The sequence below is a fragment of the Serinus canaria genome, chromosome 7 (assembly GCF_022539315.1).
Source record: "Serinus canaria isolate serCan28SL12 chromosome 7, serCan2020, whole genome shotgun sequence".
Lineage (NCBI taxonomy): Eukaryota > Metazoa > Chordata > Aves > Passeriformes > Fringillidae > Serinus > Serinus canaria.
Window position 1 is genome coordinate 24,484,716 of NC_066321.1, and position 27,601 is coordinate 24,512,316.

Genomic DNA, 27,601 nt, shown 5'->3' on the forward strand with positions numbered 1-27,601 from the left:
ATGAGATTGATTTAAATGATAAAGTTTTTTTTTATTTTCTTTTTATATGGTTCAACTTTATCTCCAAATCCATTCCAGTCTTTGAAACCCCAGGAAAAAACATTCCTCCAGTAATAACATCTTAAGGCTCTTTTAGGGCTTTTTCAAGTTCCTGAACTCAGATTGAATGCATTCAATGGTTTATTAATGGCAGAAAAAGGGCTGAGCCAGTAGTACTCTGGGAGCATCTTCTTTGGCAACCCTGGCTCCTGATGTCAAATATGAATTGTCTAATGGGTGATGGTGTAGGAAGGAGACACTGCTCAGAGCCAAAAACTAAAGGTCGGCACTTGTGTTGTCTTGTTAGCAGCAAAACTAGGAAAAATTCCTTTGTGTTTTTAAGCAGGTTGCTTAACCAGTCCATGTCTGCTGGCACAGTGATTACAAATCTTCACTGACAATTGCTGCTTGCTTTGGAATCTTTAGATAAAGCCTCACAGATAAAAAAGCAAAGTGCTGATTATCTTTATTGCAATTTCCAGTTATAGTAGAGAAAGTGTAAGAGCCATTCTTGCAACTTAGAAAAGTATGATTTCAGAAGTTTTAAATTCTACTCCTCTGGCTGGCACTGTGGGAAGGAACAGTCAGTAGGGAGGGCAGGGATGTTAGTGGGGCTGTTTTGCTGGCACAGCACCTGCCCATCAGGAAACTGCCAGCAGTACCAATGTGACCAGGTCAGGCACAGAGCTGTGCCCACCCTGCTGAGGAGCTGTGCCCACCCTGCTGACCTGTGGAACATCACAAGCCAGACAGGAGCCCTGTGCTTTCACGTGGAGGGCTGACCCAGCATAAGGGATGTTGTAAAGTGAGCTTACACCAGCTCAGCACCTTGTGTGGTGTCTGTGGAACTCCCCATTAAGCGCTCAGGAGCTCAGGAACTGAGTGTACAGATGTGACAGCCCACAGCCTGTGTGGAGAAGAACCAGAGGGGACAGCAGACCAGTCAGCTGTAGGACAAACTCACAGGAAAAGTGCAAGAAATCAGCTGAGGTAATCATTCAGGCAAAGAACTTACTGTGGTTGATGAAAGTGGAGGTCTTGTCCACTCCCCTTCTGCTCCCAGCTGTTGGGCCCTGCCCTGCATGGCCTTTGCTTGCCAACAAAGCAGAAAACAATGTTTTCCTTTTTCCTGTGTTAGTTTTCTACCAGACTTATGTGCTGAAATGGCTCACAGAGATATCCAAGAAGCATCAGGTGGGAAAGGATGAGGGAAAGGGAGGAAGGCAAGAATAGTAAACCTCAGTGACAATGACTTGCTAAATCTGCTCATCCCCTCTCATGAAACTGATACCTGAATGTTATGAATATTATCTCATGGATATGTATTTGTGTCTGAAGCTCATAGCCAGGCTGCCTGCAAAGTACTGTAACCTGATATAAATCAAGAGAAAAAGGCTGCTGTCATGCTGTGCCATGTTCTCCCTTGGGCCAGCATAGGCTTTAAACCCCATTACAGAACTGAGTTCTGATTTATCTTGATTTTCTGGTTTCTGCAGAACTGATTTGGCTGAAAGTTAATCTGGCAAAAAAATTAATTTCCACAGCATCTCAATGCACAGACCTACAACTGTGTGTGCTGGCACATGAAAGGGAATGGACAGGAACAAACAGCTGGAGCCAGGAGGGAGAGGGAGCAGAAGTCCTCCTCTGGGGGGCAAAGCCAGTTTATGCTGCTTACAACATTAGCTGGATGATGATCTACTTCAAATGAAATATGATTTAGATTTCTGTCACAGAATCAAGCAGGCAGGTCCTCCTAAATGCACAAAAGTATAGTAAAAACAAGACCACATTATTAGTCAGTTTTAAAAGCTGCTGTGTTTTACTCTGAGTAAGTTTAAATTGGACATAAAGATGAGATGCTGATGACTTGATTCTTAGAGATTTTGTGTGCCCAACAAGAAGTGGGTTTGGAACTTTGGGATTTGGAAGCCTTCAGCTCACAGAGGTCCATGAGGTATTTTTTTCCAGGAGAGTATTTTTGGTCATGATTCCTGATGATCATATTCAGGAGCAAATGATGTAGGGGTCTGATAAGTAAAAATTACTCTCTTCTCTCTTTCACCATATTGCAACTCATGCAAGTTTCTTAAGAAGTTTGAATTCTAATTCAACACTCCTGGTCCTCCCATATTTGGCCTCTTAGCTGTACAGATATGACAGCTTTCCTTGTCACTCTATTACCTGCATTGGAGGAACTTGCTTTTGGAAAAGTGTTCCCTATCTCTGAGGAAAAAAATCGTCAACTCTCTGATAGAAGAAAGGGTTTCTTTTCAGAGAGTTGTACAGGCTGAAGTCTCAGGGATAGTTACAGGTAAAACCTTGATATGTAGGTGTTAATTGTTACCAGATGGCTTCAAAGACTTTCAGACTGTTTCAGCATAAACAAATGTGTAATTCACCCAGAACACAATAATGTCTTATTAGCAATACCATGCATAACTTTCAAACAAACACATGCAGACAGTAAACACACTGGTGATTCCTCTGTAACCTTTTCTCACTCCCCCTTGTTGATGTGTGATAATTAAATACAATCTCAGTTTCTGTAAGATACTAAGCACACACATTTAAAGACAACCTTTTATTTCCTTTCTTTCTGGAACAGCTATAGGTCCTTACAGACTAATCATAGACACTTTGAAACCTGCTGCTTATGCTTCAGGTATGGTGTTGGGGGAAAAAGTTTTTTAATTTTTTTTTTCAGATATATCAGTTGCTCTAGCACAACACACTTTCTCTGTCAACAAGCTCCACCCAACTCCAGTTACAGTGCGTATCACCTGCACTTTTCAGAATTGGAGGAAAATGAAAATCATACCACAGTTTTTCCTCAGTGTGTCAGACTTGCTTATAAACAGAGAGGGAGAAAGGAAGAGAGAAACAGAAAGAGAGACAGAAGCCTTTACATTCGTAGTCCATTATTAACCTAACTAACCAAAACCATACAAGAACAGGGACCCAGGCTTCCCACCAGCACGTCAGCAGCTGAACTAGCTGAACTCCTCCTGCCTCCTGCTCCCTCTGATTCAGCTCTGAGGATGCTGAGTGGGACTTCTCCTCCTTATCATTGCTCAGGAGCAAAGAGGGAAATGAGGAGCTTTTGCTCTCTACCCCAGGTACTCCTGTTTCTCCCTCCTTAAAAACCCAGCTTACAGAACTGGCTAGGAGTTATACCAAAGCTTCCCTCTTTCTCCTCCTTGATTCCTTTTCATGTGTAACACTTTTGTGGCCTATCTGACTTGCTGGTCCTTCCAGCAGTTTGCAGGAATGTCCATTTAACATGATGAATGCTAACAGTGGTGCTGATCCACGAGAGGCCATTGACACCATTGAAACCTCTGCTATTGGGAGCCAGCAGTGAGCTGGCTTGGGGCTGAGTTGGCAGGAACACAGTGGTATATCTGAAATGGGCTGACTCCAGGGAACCAGGTGCCCCCAGCACCATCCTAGCTGCTCAGGAGGTGTTTCTGACCTACAAGCTGTGCTATCTTACCCACAGTGTTTTCTGAAGAAAGAGAAAATCCCTGTTTCTTTGTATTGCTTCTTTGTTCCTGGAGGAAAAAGGAAAGTAATTTTTCTATGGCTCAAAGCATATGGGATGCACATTTGTTCACTTGCACATGCAAACACACGTACACACCCAGGAAAAGTTCTATATATGGCTTAATAGATTATTTCCCTGTGACTTGCTCTGAAATGCTGCAGGGTGGTGGCAGACACTTCTGGGTTTGAAAAGGCAAGGAGGAATTGTTTTCTACCTGCATCAGTCCCACACACCACTACTGCCTGTTCCTAAGGAACCAGGATGAACTTTCCACTTGCTGGAGTTTATGTGGTTCTGTCCTCATCTCATCCCAAAACCTCTCTATTCACTTCAACCTTCAGCTTATGCTGTTCTGGCCCACTTCCACTGCAACATCTCTGGTACTGTCATTTGGTTACGTCACACAGCACAGGGCTTGGACTGCCTGTTTGAATGCTAATGTGAACTGGGGGCAGTTTTACTGCAGTAATAGTCCCCTTGTGCTGTGTGATGTCATGCTGTGGTTTAGAGGTATTTTTATACTGCCTTTGCTTTGCAGTGATTTTCAGTAATACAGATCTTGGTGGGTAGATTGATCTATTATGATTGTAATGGCATTGAGTATTTGTGCTATGTTGTATGTGGTCTAGAGGTAGGTAAGATGTAGGGAGCGCTATTTGGTTACCAAGAAGTACAGAAAAGTGTACTTTGCAGAATAGCAGATGTTTGGGGAGTGCTGCAGAGCCTCACATCCCATTTTGCAGGTTGTGTGACTTTGCTATACCACGTCTTGAAGAGTATGGGCTGTCAGTGTATCGGGGTGATGGGTTTCTCTGCGTGTTGTGTATCCCTAAGAGCAGATGCGGTGCTTGGGAGCGCCTGAAGGTCTCTGTGTGGTGTGGAAAGGTGCGCGTGAGGTCTCGTGTCAGTCTCTGAAGTTCGGGGAGGGCAGCTGTGTGCAGGTGTTTCACAGCTTCCTTGGGGCAATGTCTGTGCTGCAGCACCGAGCAGGTTGGGCACACTTTCTCTCTTAGGTGTATTTTGTGTGCCACGGGGCCTGCTCGAAGAGCGAGGGATGCTCTGTGCCTACCGCGGTCCAGCCCAGCGCCGTGCCGGAGGGAGGGCTGCTCGGCCAGCCGGGCTCACAACTTTCCGCGCCCGGCAGAGCCCCGCGCTCCAGCCGCAGCATTTCGCGCCGGTGGCTGCTGCCGCGGACCGGACTGGCTGCTGCGGCGTGGGTGCACCCTGGATGCCCGCTCCGCACAGCGCAGCGTGCAAGGGACACCCATCCTCCGGCCGCACGGCAAGGGCGCCGCTGCCCGGGGCGCTGACCCGCGGCCCCTTTAAGCCCGGCCCGGCGCTCCGTGCCCCGGGCGACCGCCGTCGCCGCCCGCGGCCGCCCCGCCCGGCCCGGCCCGGCCCGCGCCTCCCGGAGCGCCGCGCGGGGCGGGGCGGGCACGGCGGAAGGAGAGGCCGCGGCCGGGCCTCGCTGCCGGCGCTGCCCGCGCTCCGAGGCGCAGCCCCGCGGGAGCACCTGCCGCCCGCCCCCGTGGGGCCGCCGAGCCGCACCTGCCGGCGCTGCCGGGCCGGGCCGGGCGCCGTTCGTGGGCGGGCAGGGCGGGCATGGCGGCGCGCTGAGATGAAAGTGACCGTGTGCTTCGGGCGGACCGGCATCGTGGTGCCCTGCAAGGACGGGCAGCTCCGCGTGCGGGACCTGACCCAGCAGGCGCTGCAGCGCTACCGCAAGGCCCAGGAGAAGGTGAGGGGCGGCCGGGCCGTGCGCGGAGCCGGCCGGGGTGAGGGGCGGCGGGGGGAAGGCCCGAGGCCGGCGCGGGGCGGCCGGGCTGGAGGGGCGCGGAGGGGCGGGTGGGCTGCCGGGCCCGGCGGCCGCGGGGACACGGACACTGTCGCCCTGCCTGAGTGCCCCTGCCAGGTACTTTGTGTGAGCAGCTGATGCCGGCGGGCGGGGAGCGTGTCGCGCTCAGCTGCCCAGCCAGCATGGCTGTTACTGCTGTGCGTGTTGACTAACAAACTTGAAACAGACAAGAGCATAACAATAAGTCAGTTCCATTCAAGCTTGTGTTTTTCTGGTATCAGCTGCCTGGTGAGGTGCTATCTACATGGGAAGGTGATTTCCTTTACATGAAAGGAGCTCTTAAGTTTTTCTTTGGCTTAGCTAATTGAGCATAAAAATATTTTTCTTTTTGTTTTTCTCCAAGAGGCAGGTGCTGAAGGCTAATGGGGTACTGTTCAGTGTTGATTAAAGGCCTAGTGTTGCAAACAGTGCTTTGTGAAAGAGGTTACAAGCCCTGAATGAAGGACTTGCAGTATTGTGTTCATCTTCCTAAAACGTCTGAGTAATGTACAGCCAACATCATAAGGGCTCTGTTTTGTGACGTGCTAGTTTCTTATGGGCCCAGTCAACTGTTTGATATCCTGGATGCAAAACTGGAAGTAAATTCTTGTTCTTGCAGATTTAGTTCGAGAAAAACTTTCTAGTGGTATGTTAAATACATTATGAACAGCTGAGACTGATCTAGTAGAGATTGCTGTGGTTTCCATGTTGGTCCTTCTGAGTAAATGTCCTGCTTTAACCTGCCTTAGGACACATAGAGCTTGACAAATATTTTGTGTCAGAAGTAGTTTTTCCTAATGATGCTGTGTGTAATAACTACAAAATCTTCGTAGAATTCTTGGTGCTGTTAGAGTCAACAATTGGTGAGATCTTTTGCACTGAAGTGTAGTTGAGAGTACTAAAATGTGCCTTCAAGAGATGGGCTTTATCAGAATCAGAATTACTTTCATCTGTGTTGAATTTAGAAATTTACAAATTGATTTCAGCTTTTGATTTGTGCTTGTGATGACATTGAAATTAGTCTCATGAGGATGGCTTAAAGGTGGCCTACAAAGCCTTTGTGTAAGTATTTCAAATCCCTTTCCTCCCCTTTATTTTTTTAAATTCTTTTAGAAAGAAGTAGAAGGGTGCTTACCTTTCTAGGTGAAGCCCTGACTGTTCTAGAAGGCTCAATAAGCAATTACAGGATAGAAATTCCAACAATGTGAGAAAGCTTCAGATAAACGCCAGACACTTGAGGTGTACTACAGTTCTGATGAATTTGTAACCAATTTGCTATTAATTAGTATGTAAAGATTTTTTTTTTATGCCTAGTAATAATCTCCTATGTTCTCTTATGCCCTTCAGGTGTGAGGTCAAAATCATCAGCCTTCTTTATTGGACAGCCAGAGGCCAGAGTCCCTGTTTCTGACCTTGTGGTTCATGTGTCTGACCTTGTATTTCTTCCTTTGCAAATAAGCTTGGTGTTTTTTTTTTTTTTTGGGCTTATTTCCTTATAGAAATGTTGAGTTCCTTATTCTGCATCATAGGTGGACAAAGTGGGTATGGGCCAGTTTGTTCAAAAATTGTTGAAAACTTTGAGTAATGGAGCTTCAGAGCTAGAGTTTATACAAGGGTGTGTAAAGAGGCAGAGGGGGCAGCAGCCTAAGGACTTGAAAAGCAGAATAAGTTTTCATTGAAGTCACTAAAAAAAGTTTTATATCTTGTGCATCCTCTCTCCCTCCCCCCTGCTCCCTGGAAATGTAAACAGTTCTGTTGTAGTGCTTTGATTAGCTGGCTTCCAATCTACAAGGTTTGCAGTGCAATGGGCCAAAAAGATAAATTTCTTCTTATCTTGACAAGCATCATTCAGCATTACATTGCTTTCCAGGGGGAAAATTTGGGGTTGGTTAAATAGATCATACAGATGTCTCAAACAATTAATTTTATTACCTTTTGGAGTAGTTTTTGTCTGATGTAACATGATGGGTTGTGTGTTTTGCCACTTTCCTTCTCTTTGCTCTTTCTAAAATTAACTTTTAGGAAGTCAAAAAATGTAAAATCTTACTGGGAATGGGATTATCTCAAGATAATCAGCTAAAATGTGCTGTGAGGTGTGCACATAAACAGGTTTGTGCTAAAGATAACTGAATATTTGTTTTTCTTTTCAAAATATTTAGAATGTTTGGAATACTTTGTGACAGAATGCTGCTCTTTCTGTTGGCATGTTAAGCGTTCTTTTTGTAAGTTTTTGAAGCGTTAAAATGTTTTAAAAGAGCTAAGTGGAAAATTTTATTGTTAAAGTGCCTGAAGTATTTGAAGAGGGAGGGAGAATTGATAGAAGGAATATCTTTCATAGTTGTAGAAGGGAAAATGAAAAAGGTAGCTAGGATACAAACTTTAGGAACTTTTATTAGTTATGGGACTGTCAAATACCACAAAAATATTTGAGAGGCTCTGAATTTTGGGAGTTGTCCTGGAAGTCTAGTTTTGCTCTTACACTACAGTCACTTGTCTGGCAAAGGGGAAGATACAAGATTAGACCATTAATTCATGTATATTGTTAAATATTTGAATGCATGTATACAAATAAAAATTTTTTGATTGGTTTAAACTACTTTGCACTTCTTTATATTTGTAATGAGAGGAAAGTTGATGCAGTAAGTGATTAAGTCTCTGGTTTCTGTGAGACTTTTGGTAGATATCTGAGAACTTGGTGGGCAGTTGCTTATTGTAGCCTTTTGTGTTTCCTTAGCAAATTTTATTTGGTTTTTTGACAGGACTGTGTTGGCAAGGTTTGGTCATGAAAGCTCAGTTGCCTCAATTAATGAAGTTGCTTTGTTAACTGAACCAAAACACTGGAGCAATTTCAGTTGAGAAATCAGACAGTAATTATTTCTCGATGCTACTGAGTTTAGTGGCTTTTAGTGGTACTGTAGCAGTTCCTCAAGGGCAGATCCTGTCTGAGTCACTGGAGGATACAATACCTGCCTGGAATTAAGAACTTTTTATTACAGTATCAACTAAGAGATTTCTGTGGTCTAGAATTTTGTGATGTGAACAGTCATAGATGTTTAAGAAATTGTTTCTCAATCAGCTGCATTGTGAGGATTGTAAATAATTTTCAGGGAAGTTACTGTCATCTCAAAAAAGTGACTTGAGCAGAAGGAAGTTTGCTGGAACTCTTGTGACCCAGGATCTGCTCTTGTTGCTGTTAAGTAATGTACATTAAGGCTTCCTGCTGACAGGTAGATACAGTAGGATTAATGATTCCTTATCATCAGCCCAGCCCCTAACTTGATATTGTGGTGCCTTGGGGAGCAGTTGTGTGTCATCTGTTGCATTTAGGATTCTTTGCTTGAGTGGGAACAGATGTACTGCAAAAGAGTTGAGTTACTGTGCCTGATCCTGTGTTTGCTTCTCTGTGGCTGTAAGACATAGCCTTGGATGCAGGTCCCTGTTGATTGTTTTCCAGTCAATTGTCAGAGACTTTTTTCCCCCTCCCCCAAGAATATGAATGAGAGGAAAAAGAGGAGTTCTAGGTCAGCGTGGGAGGGTTTCATGGGCTCTTGTCATGTTTGGATTTGCATGGTCCTGTTGAATGCAATTCCTTAAAATGCAGTGGGGATAAATGCACTCAAGGTAGATGCTCCGTTGTGCTCACTTCTCTCCCTTTGGAAATGCTGTTCTCCCACATTTGAGGCAACAGTTGAATTTGCAGCTTTGCAGTGGAGCCCTGGCTCAGCTGGAGATCCCTGCTTGCTGTCTCTCAGGCCTTGAATGTTGTCTGCCTTGAAAGTGATGTCTGCCTAGGGAAATGAGGCTAGCGAAGTGAAATCCACTGTGGCTTTTCCTTAAGCTGCTGTGAAACTTTTCTGAGGAAAATGTGTAAAACATCTTGCTACTCCAGATGTTCTTTATCTCTCTGGAGGAGCCAGAGACAGGGAAGTGGTGGTTATCATCTGTGTGTTCATTTACTAGTGTTTGCATATATGGCACTTACCTGCATGGCTTGATTAAAATGACTGCTTTGGCTGTCTGCAGTCTTGTTCTTGGAAGCCAGCTGAGTGGGTGGCACATGGAAGTTGTGTAGTAAAATTAATAACCACTGCAATTTGTGGTTTTAAAATTTGTCACTTTAGGCACAGTTAAATTCTTGATTAGCTCACTCTCAACAGCCTTTGTGAGCCTCCTTTGGGAATGGACAGACAAATATTAGTTGCCTTGTCTTCCTGGAACTTGATCTCCACTTGTAACAGGAGTGAGTCTTTCCATTCATGAGAACATACAGAGGGCATCCAGTTAATCCTGAAATGGTGATGAGAATTTTGATTTGCAGTCAGAGTGAGCAGGAAGCAGTTAGATAGTAGGTTAATTCAAGAATGGTGTGGTTTTAATTAGAATGAGAAAAAATTGGTGATTTGGGTTGTATTGATGATCTTTCCCAAATTAGATACATTTAGAGAGCTAATGCTGCAGGTTGATTGTTTGTTGATTGTTATATAATTTTGTGTGTTCTGCTAATAAAATACTTTCTCAGTTTCTTTCTGTTCCTGCTCACTGACCACATGACAATTAGTGTTCTGGAATTAGGTATTGCTGTTGTAAATCAGCCAGCAAACAGAAGGAGCACTAAATGTTTTTGTAGTTTCTCTAACTATATTTGGGATAGGGAGAATGACAATTTTTTTTTTTACTCTAATGCTTACAAAAGATATTTGCAAAACCAGAAGACTTTTTCAGAAGATATATGTGAAAAGTTTTAAAAGTACTTTTTTATGATATTTTTTTCTGTTTTGGGCAAATTGTAAGTATTTAGTCCTTTATAAAGGCAGAGTAATAAAGTTGTATTTGTGTGGCTCTTGTGTACTTCTGTCTTGGACCTTGTCTCTAGGTTTGGTATTTTTCCATATCCCAGTTTGTCTTAGTTTCCTCTAATAGGGATGGGGTGAATCCATAATTTTATTTTTTACCAAAACAATTTAAGCTCTGTCTTCAAGTACTTTTTTTTTGCTAGAAATTATTTTAACTTTTAATTCCCTTATTTTATTTCATATGCTTAATCAGCTACACTATGTTAAAGGGCTTATACATTGTTTTGGTAACTGATACATTTCAATGAACAGCTTGATTATCATTTCTACATTCAGCCTTTGGAGTTGTCACCATGATACTGTACCAAAAAATGAGAATAAAACTTGATATGCTGCTTTCTCATTACTATTGTATGAGTTTGAGTAACTGACTGATATATAGGAATACAGGCTATTTGAGTAGGGGAAGTAAAGAAAATGGAAGGAGACAAATGAATTCAGAAACTCCTTATTGACTTAAAACAATAGTGGTGATATTTCACTGAGGTTGGGAACATCTTTCGAGTGGCAGAACTTTGGGTTAAAAGTTTTAAAATTTTAAAATCTTAAAAATTTTCTGGATCACTTCTACAGGGACCCAGAAAAATGGAGAGTTAAAAAGTGACAGCCTTTTAATCACTTTTGTGTTAAGTGTCTGCTGCTGTTTTGTATCATAGCCACTAATGTTGAGGTAATGAGATTTTTGGTAGATTTTCTGGCTCCTTTTCTCACAGGTGTTTATAATCTCTACAGAAAAACTGCCATTGAATTAAGATTTGTCATAGGAAATGTCTTCTAGGACATTATGTACTTACCTAACATGGAAAAAAAAGTTTGATCCCCTTTTTCCTTATAAGAAGTTGGCTATTGTCCATAATGGGCTTCTGGCTGAATACTGAGTTACCTGATGTTAATGTGTTTCAGGGGAGCTCAGTTGAAGGGTAGAGCTGGATAAAACGCTGGAATTCAATAGGCAAAATCAGAGTAACCTGTCCTGGAAATACTGCAGGTCAGACTTCTGTCTGTGTGATAATACTGAGTGTCTGTTTTTTTTCTCCCAGATCATGTCTATCAAGTTCTGAACACTAGTCAGCTGTTGTTAATTGAGATACAGCAAAGATTTGTGTAGTAACTGAATGTTAAACCAGTCATAGGACGAAACCACTAAAGAGCAGTACAGAGTTCTAAGTAGTGGCTGATTGCTGTTGTTCTTTGCCAAGTTGAAGATGAACTCTGAGTAGACTTGTAGGAATTTGTGAAGAAGGAATTCAAACCTCAAGTGGTATTTCTGGCATGGGATGGAACTGGGAGGTGCTTTTGCTTGCTGCATAAAATGCAGTTTTAATGGTTTTATTTGCTTAAGTATCTGAAAATGGAGGGTTGTGGTCTGCTGATATTTTCTGAAAAACATAATGTTTTTAGTTTAACAAGATACAGTCATTTGGCCATAATGTTTTATGTTGTGTGACTTTACTTTCCTCCTTACTCATTCAGTATGATAGGTCAGTGGAATTGCAACATACTGTGCTGTCTGGCATCCTGCTACTGAAGCAGCAGATTTCCTCCCCCGTTGAGCAAAACATTCTTTAGGCTTTCCTAATGATTCTAATGTCAGAACTGCAGCTTTCCTAGGCATGAAGACCTATTGCTTCATTATTATAAACTCCCTCTAACCCCCTATAAACATGCCTGTGTTTCATCCTTAATAAATATGGTAACGCCAAAGGTCTTGAGCAATTAGTATCATTGAAAACAGATTCTGCTTTGTATTTTTATATTCCATTATTGCATCTTATCCATAAGGATATACCCATTTTATGTCAGGGAAGTGACTGAACAGAAATGACAGGCTAATGTGAATGGCTTATTGATAGAAATTGTCTTGTAAATTCTACTGGAGGAAACAGTGCCCTGAATACATTGTTAACTGAGGAAGCTGCTTCGTATGAGAAATTTAGGAAATCACCATGTTACAAGAACTTTTGGGAAAAAAGCCTCTGCAGTATTTGTGTAATATTGTCATTACTAAAAGCATTTTTTGTTACCCTCAGGTTATATGTTGCTGTAGCCTTCTCATCAGTACTTTATTACTTCCATAGGATTACTTCAATAACTTATTTGTTAAGAGAACTTAGGGTTATAACAAATTACTGTTTGCACTGGATGAGACTTTTTTGGACTGTTTTCCTCACTTTAAAGAGAAGGTATGTAAGATTTGATTTTCTAAGTGTTTGGGTTTTTTTCCTCTTTATGCCTAATCATTGTGCTAGAGACATCTCCATTAAGGGAACTGTTGTAATGTTTTAATGTAATCAGAATGTCTCTTGTTTCCAGTGTAAACCTGTAAATGTTATGTCACCACTAAATACACCCATTCAGAACTGATGACTTGGCTTTCTTGTGGCAGGTGCCACAGCACTGTTCAGGTGCTTGGCTCACTCTTGTGATACTGCCAAGGTGGGAGGTTCAGACCAGTTGCTTGTTGGTTTCATGAGAATGCAACATTTGTTGCCACAAAGAGACTTCTTAACTCAGTGTTTTTCTTTGTTGGCTGTTGTGTGTATGGAAAGAAAACTACAGAATGCTTGAATGAACATGCTTCTTGTGACCTATAATAAGGATACCATTGGAATGAAGGGTAGGGAGGAAGATGTACTCTGCAGAGACTGAGAGTTGGAATCACAGAATGCAGTCTGATGGGTAGAAGCTAACAGCTGGCACTGGACTCACTCCTTTTCCTGGCTAGGGATTTGACCTCAAAGATGAGGCTCCATCGAGCCAAATGGTTTTGCAGTACAGCTTGTCTGGTGGAATAGAATGTTTTTCTGATTACCAATAAAATCCTGTCTATTAGTAAATCATAATACACACCCTCCCTATCATTTTCCTTTACAAAAATGCAGTAATTCCTCAATCAGTAGAAGAAAATGGAATGCTTAAAGGAGAATTACATGCAATCCAATGAACAGAGACCTGCATTCCTTGAAAATGGTGTGGCTTTATTTTTTTACTTTGACTAATCAGTTTCTCTACTTGTATCTCATTCCTAAAACCTTGAAAGACCTTCACATTTTTGTGGAAGATACTATCTCATCAATCCATCAACAGCTGAGTAGGTCTTTATTGGCAAACCTAAACATCTAAGTTATAGATTCTCTGAGAGGAGACAAAAAAAATCCTTTATATAATCATCTCCTGTTTCTTTGATTGACAATGTGCAGTTCAAATAAGAGTAGGTCCAGCTCAAAGAAGTTATAATTCAGCAGGTCTCTGTTTGAACCTTTGAAGGAGACACAAGTCATAAATCCTGGTGGGTTAATCCTGTGTATATGGTGTATTTGTTAGATACATATCCTCTGTGTATGGTGTATTTATTCTGTATTCAAACCCTGGAGCACCCATTTGTAGGCCATTTTACAGGTAAGGATTATTTTTTATACCTGCTCTGTAGCTTGCCCTCTTGGCTGGTATGCCAGGGGAATTGGCAGACATCAGTGTGTCTTTATCAATTTTGGTGATGTCCATAGTAAAGTAGCTCCCTTTTTGTTTTTCTCCTCCAAGTTTTGAGGCCATTCAGTCTTTCCTAGCCTTTGTTTATACTTTTTGTTAGTCTTGCAGTGCTGGATGTCATTAATGGTGGTAAGACCAGAATTTCATGGTGAAGATTTGGGGATAATTCCACGAGTTTTCCATGTTTTAAAGAGTTGTACTGCTGCTGAATGTAGGCACCATTTACTTTGGTTCCTGTAGGTCACGCATTTTTTTATTGAATGCAGTTCATTGTGGTGCAGTTTTCCTGCTTTGCCCAAAATGATGTTGATAATTTTTTTAAAAAATCCACTGTGATACTCGTTTGGTGGGTAATATTTTGAGTGTTAGAAAGATTTCTACTAACATTCTCTGCTTGGCAATTCTTATTTCTAGGCACAAGCCAGAAGTGTAACAAGACTACAAATTTAAAGCTCTAAAGACTTTGCTCTTATTGGTGGTGTTGGCTGCAGGCTGCTTGGGATACAGACCCTTTGTAAGTGATGAGTTTCATGAACAAAGGAGATGGAATGTGACCTAGAACTTTGCTTAGCTAACTTCTTCCTGCAGAGCTTGTCAGAATTCCATGCACCATCTCACCCTGCTACTCCTTGCAGAACAGCCTTCCTATGGATTCCTGGTTGAACAGCTATTAAAATTCTCTCTTCCAGCTGCAACTTTTTCTATAAGGCTTTCTTAACTATTTTAGTAAGGATTTTGATGAAGGAGTTTCATCTCAGAATTTTTTTCATCAGTCCTAGATATTAAACACCACAAGAGTAGGACAGAAATACAGTGGTGTATAATAAGCTGGGTAAGCAATAAAGAAAGCTACTTGTGATAGTGTGTCTGTAGCTCTTCTAGAAATAGATGTAATTCAGGGGTTCTGCAAATCTGACTGAGGCAATGTTGCTGTTTTGCTGCAGTTTAAGTCTAGAATGGCTCATTGTACCCTTTCCCTTTCACAGGTTGTAGGGGCCATGCAGCTGTGCAGTGAAAACTGTGCCTCACTCTATCCCAGGCAAAACAAAATGACTTCCTCTAGCTTGTGTCATACTTCATCATCAGTAAATTGGGTGATGGTGCTGCATCTCACCTGTACATTTTTTAAACTGAAACAAGCTTCTGCTTTTGGAATAAATAGTCTCAAAGTCTTCCAAAGTTATTTCTCTAAGGAAGTTTTTTTTCATTATCTTGGTTTTTATTTGAACTGTGGGTTAGTCTACATGAAAGCCTGTATGGAAACCAGAAGTCATACAGGAATTTTTTTTTTGCTGAGTAAAGACTCCAGAGGACTTGCTTTTAGAAAAAAGAAGTGCAGTATTTTTTAAGCTTGCAGGAAAAAAAATGAAGCAAATATTGTATACATCAATCAAATGATTATATATTGTGAGCTCTGTGAAATGCTGTTTGCTTCCAAATCACATTCTTTCTACTCAGACTGAGTTAAAAAGTTATTTGCTGTAACAATGACTTTTGTTACCATATAACAATTTTTTTTTTTGAAAAAATAAAATAATTGGCTGCAGTAGGGGGTTGTCAGCAATTTATTAGTGTATTTTTACAAGGTAGTTTATTTACGACTGAGTAGGAGTTGATTTATGGAAATATCTGGTCTGTTCTGGTGAGTCAAAAATGTATCATACTTTGCTTTGACTCTGCTTTTAATTGTATTTTCTTTAGGTTACTCACTCTACTGAGATTCTCCAGGTTGCCCTCCCTGTTCTATAGAATGGGTTACAACAGCGTACTAATATATAAAATTGGCCTAATTTGCATATTTTTCAAAGGTCTGGTTTTCAGTTGCCTTATGTATTTTTTTAATAATGTTGGAAATTTGACTGTCATCTTCTGTTACTGGCACCTCTCAACCTGTTCTTTGTCTGCTCAAAGAACAGAACATTGGAGAGGCCTCTTCACTTTAATTTTCCCATTTTTTTTAGGGTGGAAGGACTTGCTGAAATTTTTCAAGGACTGATGAGAGTTATCATGCTCAGCCTCTACAGAATTAGGCTCATTTGAAAAACCAAGCTGCTGCCAATTCACAGTTAATTTTCCCCTGCTGGCTGTATTAAATGTATCCTGAACAAATGTTTCAGGAGTTCCTGGCATTATGAGATACAAAAAGAAAACTCCCAGAAGAGCTGGAAACCTGAAATAGTTGTTTTGGGTGACAGAAAGGAGAAGGTTCATTGACATTTCAATATTGTGCATAAAGACCAGCATTTGCATACTAGTAGTCATGATGCAGGTGTTGTTTAGATTGCAATAAAAAAGGAAGATGCAATTTTTTTGAGGAAAAAAAAGTACATGTGTGTGGAAAAAAATAATGTTAGGGTTTGTCAGTGATAAATTATGACAGTGATAAATTGTGTCAGTGATAAATCTTATGTGTGGCAATAAAATTTGCACGTAAAAATCCAGGGAAGACTTCTGCATTAATATTTCAGGAGTAGTTATTTGGATAGCTCTCATTCAGCTCCTGACTGATGGGAGGTACTAACTTAACCTGAGAAGCCCTTATGGAAACCAGTTCACTGACTTCCTGAAGAGCAAAATTAGAGAGTTAATGTTTTGCTCTAAAAACTCATCATATCTCATGAATGCTTAGAAGAACACTCAGGACCTGTGCAATTTCAATATATTACTTCTAAGGGTGTTTTCTTCCTTGATTACTGTTGTATTGATCCGCTTACTTTTTCAAACTGTCAACAGAAGGGAATTGCTCTAAATGCTTCTTTTTTTCACATACTTCCACTTGGAGTAAGATGGACCAGAGTATGCCAGTGTTGGCCCCCTAATCCCTGGATCTGGAAAATGCTGGTTTAGGTAGTTGTCCATTTAAATTGAATTTTGTGTGTTGTGGGAGAGTAATTGCTACAAGTGAGAAGGTGAAAGGAGTAGATGGTCTGTGTTTGCACATTCAGAGTGCTTTTTTTCTTATTATGCCCTTCATGTATTATTAAAAGTGTAATGCTAAAGCTGGACTGCATCTTCCTCTGGTCACCCCAGGTCTCTGGTAGCTGTGCTTGCAGTGTGATTTCTTTGTTTATTTTGCTGCAGCAATATTCACTACTTTTTAACTCTTAATAGTGTCTGAATACATACTTAGGTTGTTTTATTTATCTATCATGTTCTTTCTTGTCTAGTGTAACAAAATATATTAATTGATATAGTCATTTTATTAAATAAGCCATATTCAAAGACACTAGGAGAACACTAGGTAGATTTTTTTTTTCTTTGTAACTTTCTATGTTCCAAATATAAAGTACATCTGGCAGTAAGCACACATTGTTTGTCCTGGTGTGACACAACTGTCTTTGAATGCAGTGAAAGTGGAGGGGTCTGGCTTATTGTTCATAGTGCAGTTGGTTAATGGCTGGAGATAGGAAATGAGCATCTCACTAAATGGAAGTCTTGGTCAACCTCTGACTCTTGCCTTAAGGCTTTGAGAATAGACAATATGGAAAGAAAGCCATCTTCTTTCCAGATGGCTGAATGCTTGATGTGTCTTTATGTTTAGCTGTCATTCAAATGTGAATGCTGTGGTGATTATAAGTGTCTTCCATTTTTCTGGTTTGAAATGATCCCTTTTATGCATTGTGTGTTTAGAGATTAACTATTCGGCTTATCAATATGGATTTTAGAGTTAAAAAAACCCAGCTTGATCGTGTAGAAAAATCCAGGATGCTGGCATTCATAAGCAGGCTTGACAGTGAGGGTCCACATGCTGTGGTGCAGATCAAAGTAGTTTTGAAATAGATTGTAGTGGACTATTAACATTCTGCAAAGTGCTGTTGCTTCAGTTTTGAAACACCTTGTGTGTGATAAGTTTAATGGTAGTGGTTCTTGTTACTGAAAAAATACTATTCTGCAATCTGGCAAGAAAAAATTTGGTGCAGGAGGCTTTGTGGAATGGAGTTTCTTTTAACTGGGAAGAAAAAAGCTAGATTTAACTTTTGAGTGGCGAGTTTGAATCATGTATTTTCATGATGCTTGAGTTCATATTGAAAGATCCAAGCTACAGTTTAATGATCAAACTGTTAAATAGTGTTGTAGGCTGAAGCGCACTTAATGGATTTTCAGGCTGTTTTTCTTGGAGTTTTCTGTGTCTTTTTGTTTTTGAGCCTGAAGTCATAGTGTAAGAGACCTTTTTAGTAATGCAGCCAAAACTGTTGCAGGTTCTGTAGGAGTCCAAATCACTTACTTTGTGAGCATTAGACCAGTAAATTCTGATATTGTATTTTTTTTTTTAATTAACTGACATTGTCAATGTCCTTAGTAACCATTTAAAGAAGAGAATGAACTGCTCCATTCCATGTGCTGGTTTTCTTTTCAGGTACTGCATATGGTGATAAAATTTAGTGGAAGTAGATCCAATTACTTTGCTGAAAAGCTTTCATCATCTTGTGGCTGATCTTGTCAGCGACCGGCTCTCTACCTGTTTTTGTGTGTGGGAGTTGGGAACCAGATCCCATCATCCCTTACTGAGAAGGGAGCTGTAGTCTGCAAGTCCTGTTGGCAGTGCATTCTGCTAAAATGTTCCTATAACATGCTTAGGGTTGAGCATTCTTGTGAGTAATGACTGTTATGTCCACCTAGCTGTAGGCATTTTCAGTAGATCTTTGTTTAATTTTATTTCTTATTTCTGTTGGTGCTTGAGCATGCCGTAATATGTGGAGCTAATGTATGTGGATACAGTTCTGGAGCCCAAAGAGAATGAATGAGGTAGCTGACTGAAAAGTGAATTGGCCTTGTTTGTATCAGTGATAGATGGCATCAAGCTGCAAATGAAAATGAAGGTTGTAATGGCATCTCAGGACCGACGCAAAATATATGCAAATACAGCATTTAAGAAAGTTTGCTTACCAGCTGTTTTCATTTTTACTTTATTGTGGGGTTGTACTGGCTGGACTAAAGTTGTGTAAGGAGGGTTTTTTCCCACGTGGCCCCCTTGCAACCTGTGGGTTGGAGAAAGTTGCTACCAAACAGTAACTGGAACATGTGCCTCAGGTGTCATTTTTCACATTTGGGCTAAATGTTATACCTGACCTACTTAGACCTACCTGTCTGTTAGTTGTTTTGCAGTGACTTGGGTGCTGCCCTCTTTCTTCCTCTGAAACCTGTGAAGATGTTTTGTCCAGGCTTTTTTGTGATTCTGTTTTCCTGAAGACACTTGGAATAGCAGAAGAAAGCAGCCCTTTGGAATAAAGGCAGGGCAGGACAAACCCTAACACACATTAGTAGTACTAAATTTCAATGAAAGAGTGGATAATCTCACTCCTTCATTATTTTTTATCTGGCTGAAATCCCCTTGATGAGTTGAGGTTATATATACATATATATATATATATATATGTATATATATATGTATATATATATATATATGGCAGATTATATAATAATCCCCACAGTGTAATATTAAGCTGCTGAATATTTGTATTACTTCTTTAACTTCCAGATTATTTTCTTTCCAACAAAAGTCAGAACAACTGAAACTGACTAGGCTTTGTGGAATTAGGCAGTGCTCAACTGTTAGTTGTGCCTTCAGAATATTATTGACCCAATTGTGTTTTCTCCTGAGAAGTAAAGGAAGGAGAGAATCTGGTTTGTTTAGTGTTTCACATGAGAATGAAATAGGTCACAGCATCATCTAGTACAGACTTGAAAACCTTGCTCCAACACCTGTATGGTTAAACCCTCTTTGTTTCCCTCCCTGCACAGCCAATTTTGAGTCTATTACTTTTCACTACCACCCTTTTAATTTTTTCTTTTTTTTTTTTTTCTCTTTTTGTTTTCATTTGTAATGAACTTACTTCTCTCTCACAGGGAGTCTTCTTACATCTTCTAATGCTGAGATAATTTAAAACTACCCTGGCTGTCTCAGCATCTTAGCAGCTCTGAGTCTATGATTGTTCCTTGTTTCTTGTTTTTTGGAAGACAGTCACTGAATGTACTGTGAAAGATCGTGTATTTTCTCTGAGTGAGGAGAGAGACCCCACGTCCACACTTAACTCCTCTCTAAGGAGAGCAATGAGCTGTGCCTGCTAGGAGGTGTTCAGGGACCATGGGGAGAGTTGATTAAGGTTGATATGGGCAGTGGCAGTAGTGGGAATTGGTGACATTTCTGAGAATCACCAGCTTTGGATGTGTGAGAAGGGAGTGGTAGCCTGACTGGTCCTACTGACACTACAAATCTGTCATTTCTCCCCAAATTCTTCCCTAGTCTCTGGTTGGTGATTGACTCATGCAGGAAATAGGGTGGTACTCCAGCAGAAAAATCTTGCTGTTCTCTGTGGAATTGCAGAAAATAACCAGTGGCTTTCTATGAGCAATTGAGGATATGCTCCTATAGTTTACTGCAATCCTTTTCTCACTTGAGCTTTGTCTAAAGCTCAGTTTATGTTAAAGTTTGACAGGATTCCAGTATGCTTGGCCTCCATTGTCTTACAGGCATTTGTATTCAGTTTTGTTTTGAGTCTGGTGTTACTCAGTCACATCTTTGAAGCTCTCAGCTGCTTCTGATAAGCAGTCCTCTGTCAGCTGCAAATGCATTAGTCACCTTATCAAAGAAAGGCCCAACAGTTGTAAATAAAACAGTCTTAGATGGTTTCTAGATGCAGTGCTGAAGTGCTGGCTGCCCTTGGAGATGCAAATCATTTATCATTTTTTGTTGAAGATCTGGTATCCTTCAGTGCTGAGTTTGTTACAAACTTGAATTGTGTTAATGTGCAGCCAGCCCCATTTTTATCTGTAGCTATACTGAGTTATTTGAATTTTAGGGATTATCAGTTTTTGTTGGCAAAATAAGGGTATTGTTCACTCACTTAATTTGGACTTCACTTTTGAAATACAATACTCTTATACACATGACTTTCTTACTTAAAGTTTTTCCCCTCTCATTTCTATGTGAAAAATAACAGTTTAAAGGAGTAGCTTTAGAGTTCTGTCTGCCCACTTAATGTTGAATTTTAAGAAATCGTGACTGTGGTCTTAAGCCCCCCCCCCCCCCCCAGTGTTACCTTAAGGTAATCAAACAACAAGCCAGACTCAGTGCTAATTCATTACTTGCCAGGTGCCTGGAGCTGAGAAGCAGTTTGCTTATTAACATAACAAAACTACTCTGAATATTGTAGATAATATTTGGCATGGAGTACTTGGGATATGAAAGGGAAGCCTTAAAATCTTGTAGGTTTATTTAGAGGTGTTTTGTTCTGAAACTTTTGTGTTAATTTGCGCAAGGTTGAGTCTTTTGTGTTTCTGCATTGTTGAAGCTGTCTAATCTAATGGACTTGAAAAGCTAAAGGATATTCTTAGTTTATAACTGAAGATCAGTTTGCACTTATATTCTTACATTTGTATGGTTATCTTGGATTCAGTGCCTGGCATAGAGTGTGCTCCACTTTTAACTGAGGCTTTGAAGGGGAGGTTTTGGCTGGTTGTTACAAGTGCAGTGTGTAGACCTCTGTATAAATGTGTATCTCCAGCTTTCTTTGTAAAACTAAAACAGGCATACATGGCCTTCTTAAAAGTTGGAGTGTAATGTAAAAGTGGGCTATGTGATCCTCTACTGATATATTCTCTGCATCCTGCTTTTTTCAGGTAATAGTCAGACAGCTATATTCAGAGAGTGGTTTTTCATTCAGATGCAGTATAAAATCAGAAGGCTCTTATTTTTGAAGGGTTCTAGTGCTGCAAGTCAAGGACAAGTTGGAGTGTCAGTTGAAATAATCTGGGTCTTTTCTGATTTATATATCTGTGCTTTGACAAACAGAGAATTCCATGATAGGGAGATTAGGAGCACTTTTTTCTGTTTTCTTCCTCAGACTGAATATGGGGGATAGGTATTTTTTCCCCTTGCATATTTAACTGTCAGGATAAACCAACTCTCTCTTCTTTTTCCTTTCTGATTACAGTGAAATACCTCCCCTGCCTTGTGGAAAATGAAGACTTTATTATTAGTACATATTCCTATTAATTTCTCAAAACATAATAATTTAAAGATGGCTAAAGGACAAGATATCTTACAGTCCCTCTTTGCCAAAGCTACCTCTGAAAGCCAGAAGAGACTCACTGTCCATCCTTCTGCTGTGACCTATAGGATGCAAGTGTCAAGTGACTCAAGTGGGAGAGTTCTTTTCCCTGTGCTCCTCTTGTTTAAAGCCTGTGTGAAGAACTTCCACTGTGTTCATGTTCTGTGGTTTGTCTCCTAGTTTGTCTCACGCCAGGATCTTTATCTTCAAATGTGATCATTTTTAACAGATGCAACTGTGTATGTAACCTATGTGCTGCGTTCCTTGTACAAGCTCACATCTTCACCTTGAGAGCTCTCTGATATCAAAGCCCATTTTGTTGTAATGAGTTGGCTCTTATAACGTGTTTGAATTTCTCTCTTCCCAAGGAAAACAGAATGTGTTAACTGTATGTGAAAATGAATCAGAAGGAAAAAAGTGCAAGAAGGATGAGTTTTATACCTCCAAAATGAAGTTTGGTGTATGGTGGTGTGAAGAGAACATGTGAAGACAGAAGGCAGTGATCATCAGTCCTTGCTGTTGTGTATGACTACTAGTCATGGTAATACTTGGTCCTGTTACTTTCTCAGAGCATAATAATTTGAAGATTGCTAAAGATCAAGAAATATTCTGGGTCCCTCTGGTGACTAGGCATTGACTAGTGGTGTTTTGGACCATTTAGCATGTCAGTGATAAAGCTGGTGGGTGAGCTGTACTTGTGCTGTGTCAGGCCTAATTCCAAAGACTAGAAAGAAGCTTTGCTTTTTGGTTGTTCAGTGTGCCTGGGAAGAGCAAGAGAAGATTTTCCTGCTTTTTTCGGGATTGGTATCAGATGTGTGACAAAAGCAATCTGTGGTAGTCCACCAGCTCCATGCATGAATTGTTTGGTTGTCTGCTGTTGCCATTCTCAAGGGCCACTGAGGCAGTGTGACCAGACTGCAAAAACTGCAAGTCCACTGAGATAAAGTCAATGTTTCTGACAAAGATGAATGTTTCCCTGCTGACCCAATCTGATTAGTTCCCCTTTTGACATCAAGTTTTTAGTGCCTTCAAAGACAGAAACTTTAAAAATTGAGTATTTGAAGTAGTCTTATGTAAATTACTGTATTTTCAGAACTCCTTTTCTTTTTTCTACCATTTGGCTATATCACATCTCATGATTTGAAAAAAGAAGTGCTTGAGGGAAGAATACGTTTTCCACAACCAGTATTAGTAGATAAAATTAATGAATCTGAACAAAAATTTAGAATGTATGAAAATACATAGAATGAGATTTAATTTTTTCAATAGCTTGTTTACAGGGAATCGTTTCCTCTACTATAGTTTGTCAAGAAATCCTTCTAAACAGTAGGAGAAATTGTGTTGTTTTGAAAAAAAAAATTAATTGACCTCCTACTTGAATATTTAATTTATTCCCTTTAGGAGTAAAATTTCTTCTGTGTTCTCTTACTGTGTGAAGAAAACTTCCTAACCTACCTAAAAAAAATCAAAATCTGTGCATTGGTCAGAAGAAAAGCATCATGGGTATAACAACTTAGACTGGCATTACTTCTTGTGATCATGTTTTGGCATGAGGTTTGAAGGCTTGTTAGACCTGCTAAATTTATAGTGAAAAGCAAAGAGCTTTGTCTTCCATGTACTCCCAAGTTTGATGGCTTGCAATGAACTTCTTTCTGTTCCCCATCACCTCACCAGTTAAGGGTGAATTCCTCTCCAAAGATCCTTTCTTGTGCCGCTTTATTTTTATAGTATTTTATTTCATCTGGAGGACAGATTAGGAAGCATCCCTTACAGTCACCTTTCTAAGACTATTTCTGCTGTATGGCCTTCTGTGTTTTCTGTAGCTTTATTTCTGGATGCTTAAAAGCCATTTCTCTCAGAGCAGACTACCTTGTCCTTTGCCCTTGCCTCAGTTTAATTCCTGTCCTTGGGCTCACTCAGTATAGATCTTACTTTAATATTAATAACTTGAGAGAATCTGTGTCACTCCAGCTGGTAGAAGGCTATAAAGAAGTTTTATCTTCTCTCTAGCATCTTGCAGCATTTTCACTTCTAATACAAGCAGAGTCAGAGTGTTGGTGAAAGAGAACAATAGCACTATGAAATACACAAGGAATTTTTTTTTTACGATCTCACTGTGTTGTAGCATGTTTCCCTTCCTTGTATTATCTTAAAGATATTTGCTGCTTTTGGATTTCTAACTGGAAAGTGTTAGAAATGTGTTGGTTAATGTTATGCTATAAAGACAATGTAATTAATTAGATGTAAGAATTTATTTTTTCAGCAGTGAAACCTAGAAATATGAGCTTGTAACATCCTCTGTTATGTGTAATGTAAACTAAACTCTGGAAGCTTCCTGAGCAGTGAAACCTAAATAGTGCTTTATCTCTATTTTTTTGAAGTTTGTGAAAAGAAGACCCAATTTGTACTCAGTTACAAGTGTGTGTGTGTAAATATATATATGTGTGTATGATGTATACTCATGTACTTCATATAGGGAGGCTTATTCAGATCAGGTCTGTGCCAGGAATTGCTGCATTCAGTAGTGTCTGAAACAGACTTAATCTCTTGTGCAGACATCTCTTTATCTTTGATTTTTACAGAAACTTCTTGTGACTCCTTTTATTCCATAGAAATGTTATGTGTGTAACCTACAATATTGTATACAATAATACAATTCTACATTTGTATGTATGAGGAGAAGCAGTGGTTGTTTGCTTGCTAGAAGGATGGGGTGTGAAGCATATTGGGGCATTTGGCTTTTTCCTTGGGGTTTCTCGTAGCCTGTACAAGGACATCAATGCATCCATGTTGTGGTGGTGTTGAGCTCTAATTGTTGAGCTCCAGATTGTGATAATCTGTAGGGTGCAACATTTGCTTTGTGATCAGCTCTTGATTTTGGAAATTCAGTGTTCACATTGCTGTAAAAAGAGCCCCACCTCTACTCTTGAAGATGACACCCCCATTGGTGGCAGTTGAGATGAACTTTCAATAAACTGCACTTCAGGCTTGTTTGGAGGTGGCTTTGGTAAGCAAACCAAAAATGCTTAAGGCTCTTCTAATTTAATAAATTAGAAATGATAAATTAGAAGTGATAAATTTTGAGAAGGATTTCGAGATGCAGTTTGAGCCTGTGACCAATCTCATCCCTATGTTCCTCTCCAACTTGCTTTTTGTGCTCTGCTCCCCAAGCTGTGGTCTGAGGGTAACTAATAATTGTGGGGGGATAGAATGTAAAAAAATATAGTGCAGAAGGTAATCTCACACCTGAGGAATTGCAGCTGTGCTAATTACCAAAGATTAGGAGCACCTGCCCTTAACAGGCCACAGCAGCTGTGTCCAATGAGGATGAGTGGTATAAAAGAGTGGGCTGGCGGGTTGAGAGGCAATAGGGAAGTTTTTGGCTGTGCTGTGAGGAGCTTCGTGTGAGAAATCGCTGATAAGGTTTGGGAGCTTTGTAATAAGATTAAAACAAATACTTGGTGCCATTTGGCTGTGTGTAATGAGGCTACACTGTGTAGCTTTAAAATACTTATAGAAATCATTAAATACTACTTAATTTATTGAGGTAATGCATCACATTGCAATTTATAATCTAAAAATGGTAAGGGGTAGAATAGCTCTTTTACTGACCTTAACCTAAAATATCACTTTATCAGAAAATATTTTATGATTTTGGGATTTTTAGTTTTACTTTTACACTGTCCAAGTGACAGAAAATGATATGGCCAGAGGCCACTCCTTCCCCCAAGTCCCCAAGTTTGTCCTAGCATTTATTCCTTTCTGTATGTGGAACAGGCATATATGATTTCCATTTTAATGTTGTATTTCATTGAAGTCTGTTTGCTCCAGTGAAGCATTGATGTGGAGGTACTTAAGAAATATCAAAACAAGCACTAATTTTAAGTGAGTCCTATTTCTGACTTTTTTTAAAGTGCATCCTATTGTTACTATATTAAATTAAAAATTCTAGTAGAGGATTTGCTGTTAATTTTGTGCGTTCTGCACAGCGGAACAAAATACAGCTTCAAACAGTAATTAATTGTGAAATCATTAAGTGGTGGTGTTTATTTTATTGATGGTCGGCTGAAACATATTTAAATTTGTTTGGGCTCATTAGCAGTCAGAGATACCCAGTGTGTGTAGGGGGATACAGTGTGGGTAAATGAAGGTGGTATGGAAGGTAATCTTATCCCCCAATGAGTTGCAGCTGGACCAATTACTAAAGATTAGAAGCAGGCCTGATCTTAACAGGCCACACCTGTAGCCAGTAAGGACAGTGGTATCAAAGAGTGGATTGGTGGGACCTGGAGTCAGATGGCTGCTGCAAGGACCAGGAACAGTCAGTGCTTAGAGGAGCTGCCGGTGAGAAATATCAAAGAGATATGAAGCTCTGGTGGTATGAAATCCTTGCACTATAATGATGTTAGAACTCATGCTAGCTAAGACAACAAGTGTGGACTGTAACATTTATTAAATATGTTGCCTAGCTTTCAGAAAAGGAGGTTGGTACTTTTCTATCGGAGATGGGAACAAAAAGAATCAAGAATGCGCTCCAACTTTCTGATACATTAAAAATGTGAATCTATTGATTTATTTAAAAACCTAACAATAAGTGGGAGTACTTTAATTATAAATTGATTGGTTTTTCAATTGTGTGTTGACTGAAAATAAATGTGTAGAAGAATTCTTGAACCTATTTTAGACTACTTGAACAGTGGTGTTGTTGTATTACGTGGCAACAGCTAAGTCAGGTTTCTGTGACAAAATGAATGTCAAGCCCATTTTTTATAATTTATGTCACTTCTCTGCCAACATTGCACTTGTGCATTCGTGTGACCTGGCTTTAATTTAACATTTGGTAAATATTTGCATAGTAATTCCTAAAGTGTTCTCCCACACATAAAGGAAATGATGATAAACAGCTTTTAAGTGGCTTGATGTTAAACGCAAACATGACTTGCACCCTAAGGTAAAATGCACATCAGAGTAACTGTTCAATATTCATTTGCCAAGTGCTGTTATGAATTATACCAGGTAACTTAGTCATACGTCTTCTTTACGTAGATTTTTACAAGTTTGTATCTCAGCTGAATTTCTGCCTGGGGTTATGTACTGTGCTGTAAGAGAGCATCTTCCCACTTGTGATGCTAGGATTTTTTGGAACCATAGTTTGTGTTGTCTTCAAGATGAACTTTCTAACAGGAGAGCATTTAGGAGCACAGATAATCAGGTTTGATTACCTGAATCTGCTGCCCAGAGCTGCCAGACTCTATTAGTATTTTATTTTTACAAGAGGCTTTTTTATTTTTCAAAACTTAAATAGTTCTTTTTAAGTATGTCAAGTTTTAATGACACCTGAAGTATTCTTGATGCCCCTTTTGATTGTTCTGTCATAGTAAAGCGTAAGAACCTTAAAATAAGACAGTCCTTTTCCTGAGCAAGTTTCATATTCCCTGATAATGATTCTTGGATGTACCATGGTTATGTTTTGGACCTGTTCTACTCCTTTGGAGCTCTAAAGAATGTGCAAAATGTGAGTTTGTGCATATGCATGTGGATACAGTGCTTTTTGGAACTTTAGATACTCAACTTTTATGTCTGCTGGTAGTTAATAGCTTGTTTTAAGTGAGAAGTTATCTAAAATATTAATGTTTTATTTAGTGAAGCTGTCTGGACTCCTGGTGCAAGCAAAGAAACGGGGAAGAAATGGATATATAGATTTTAGTTGTTGTTGGTTTTTTGGTCTTTTTGGTTGTTGTTTGGTTTTTTTGTATGAACACTTTGTATCCAATGCATGGCTATGTTT

The 27,601-nt window shown here is 39.9% G+C and overlaps 1 protein-coding gene across 3 annotated transcripts in view; it reads left to right on the top strand.

Annotated features, from left to right (window-relative positions):
- Positions 1-5,163: 5,163 nt before the first annotated feature.
- PARD3B (par-3 family cell polarity regulator beta) overlaps positions 5,164-27,601 on the top strand; it is a 389,258-nt gene continuing 366,820 nt past the window's right edge. For all 3 annotated transcript variants that reach the window (XM_050976846.1, XM_030241769.2, XM_050976847.1), the window contains exon 1: positions 5,164-5,324. In XM_050976846.1, coding sequence (XP_050832803.1) covers positions 5,205-5,324 — 120 coding nt within the window. In that variant the 5' untranslated portion in view covers positions 5,164-5,204. The remainder of the gene's footprint in view (positions 5,325-27,601) is intronic.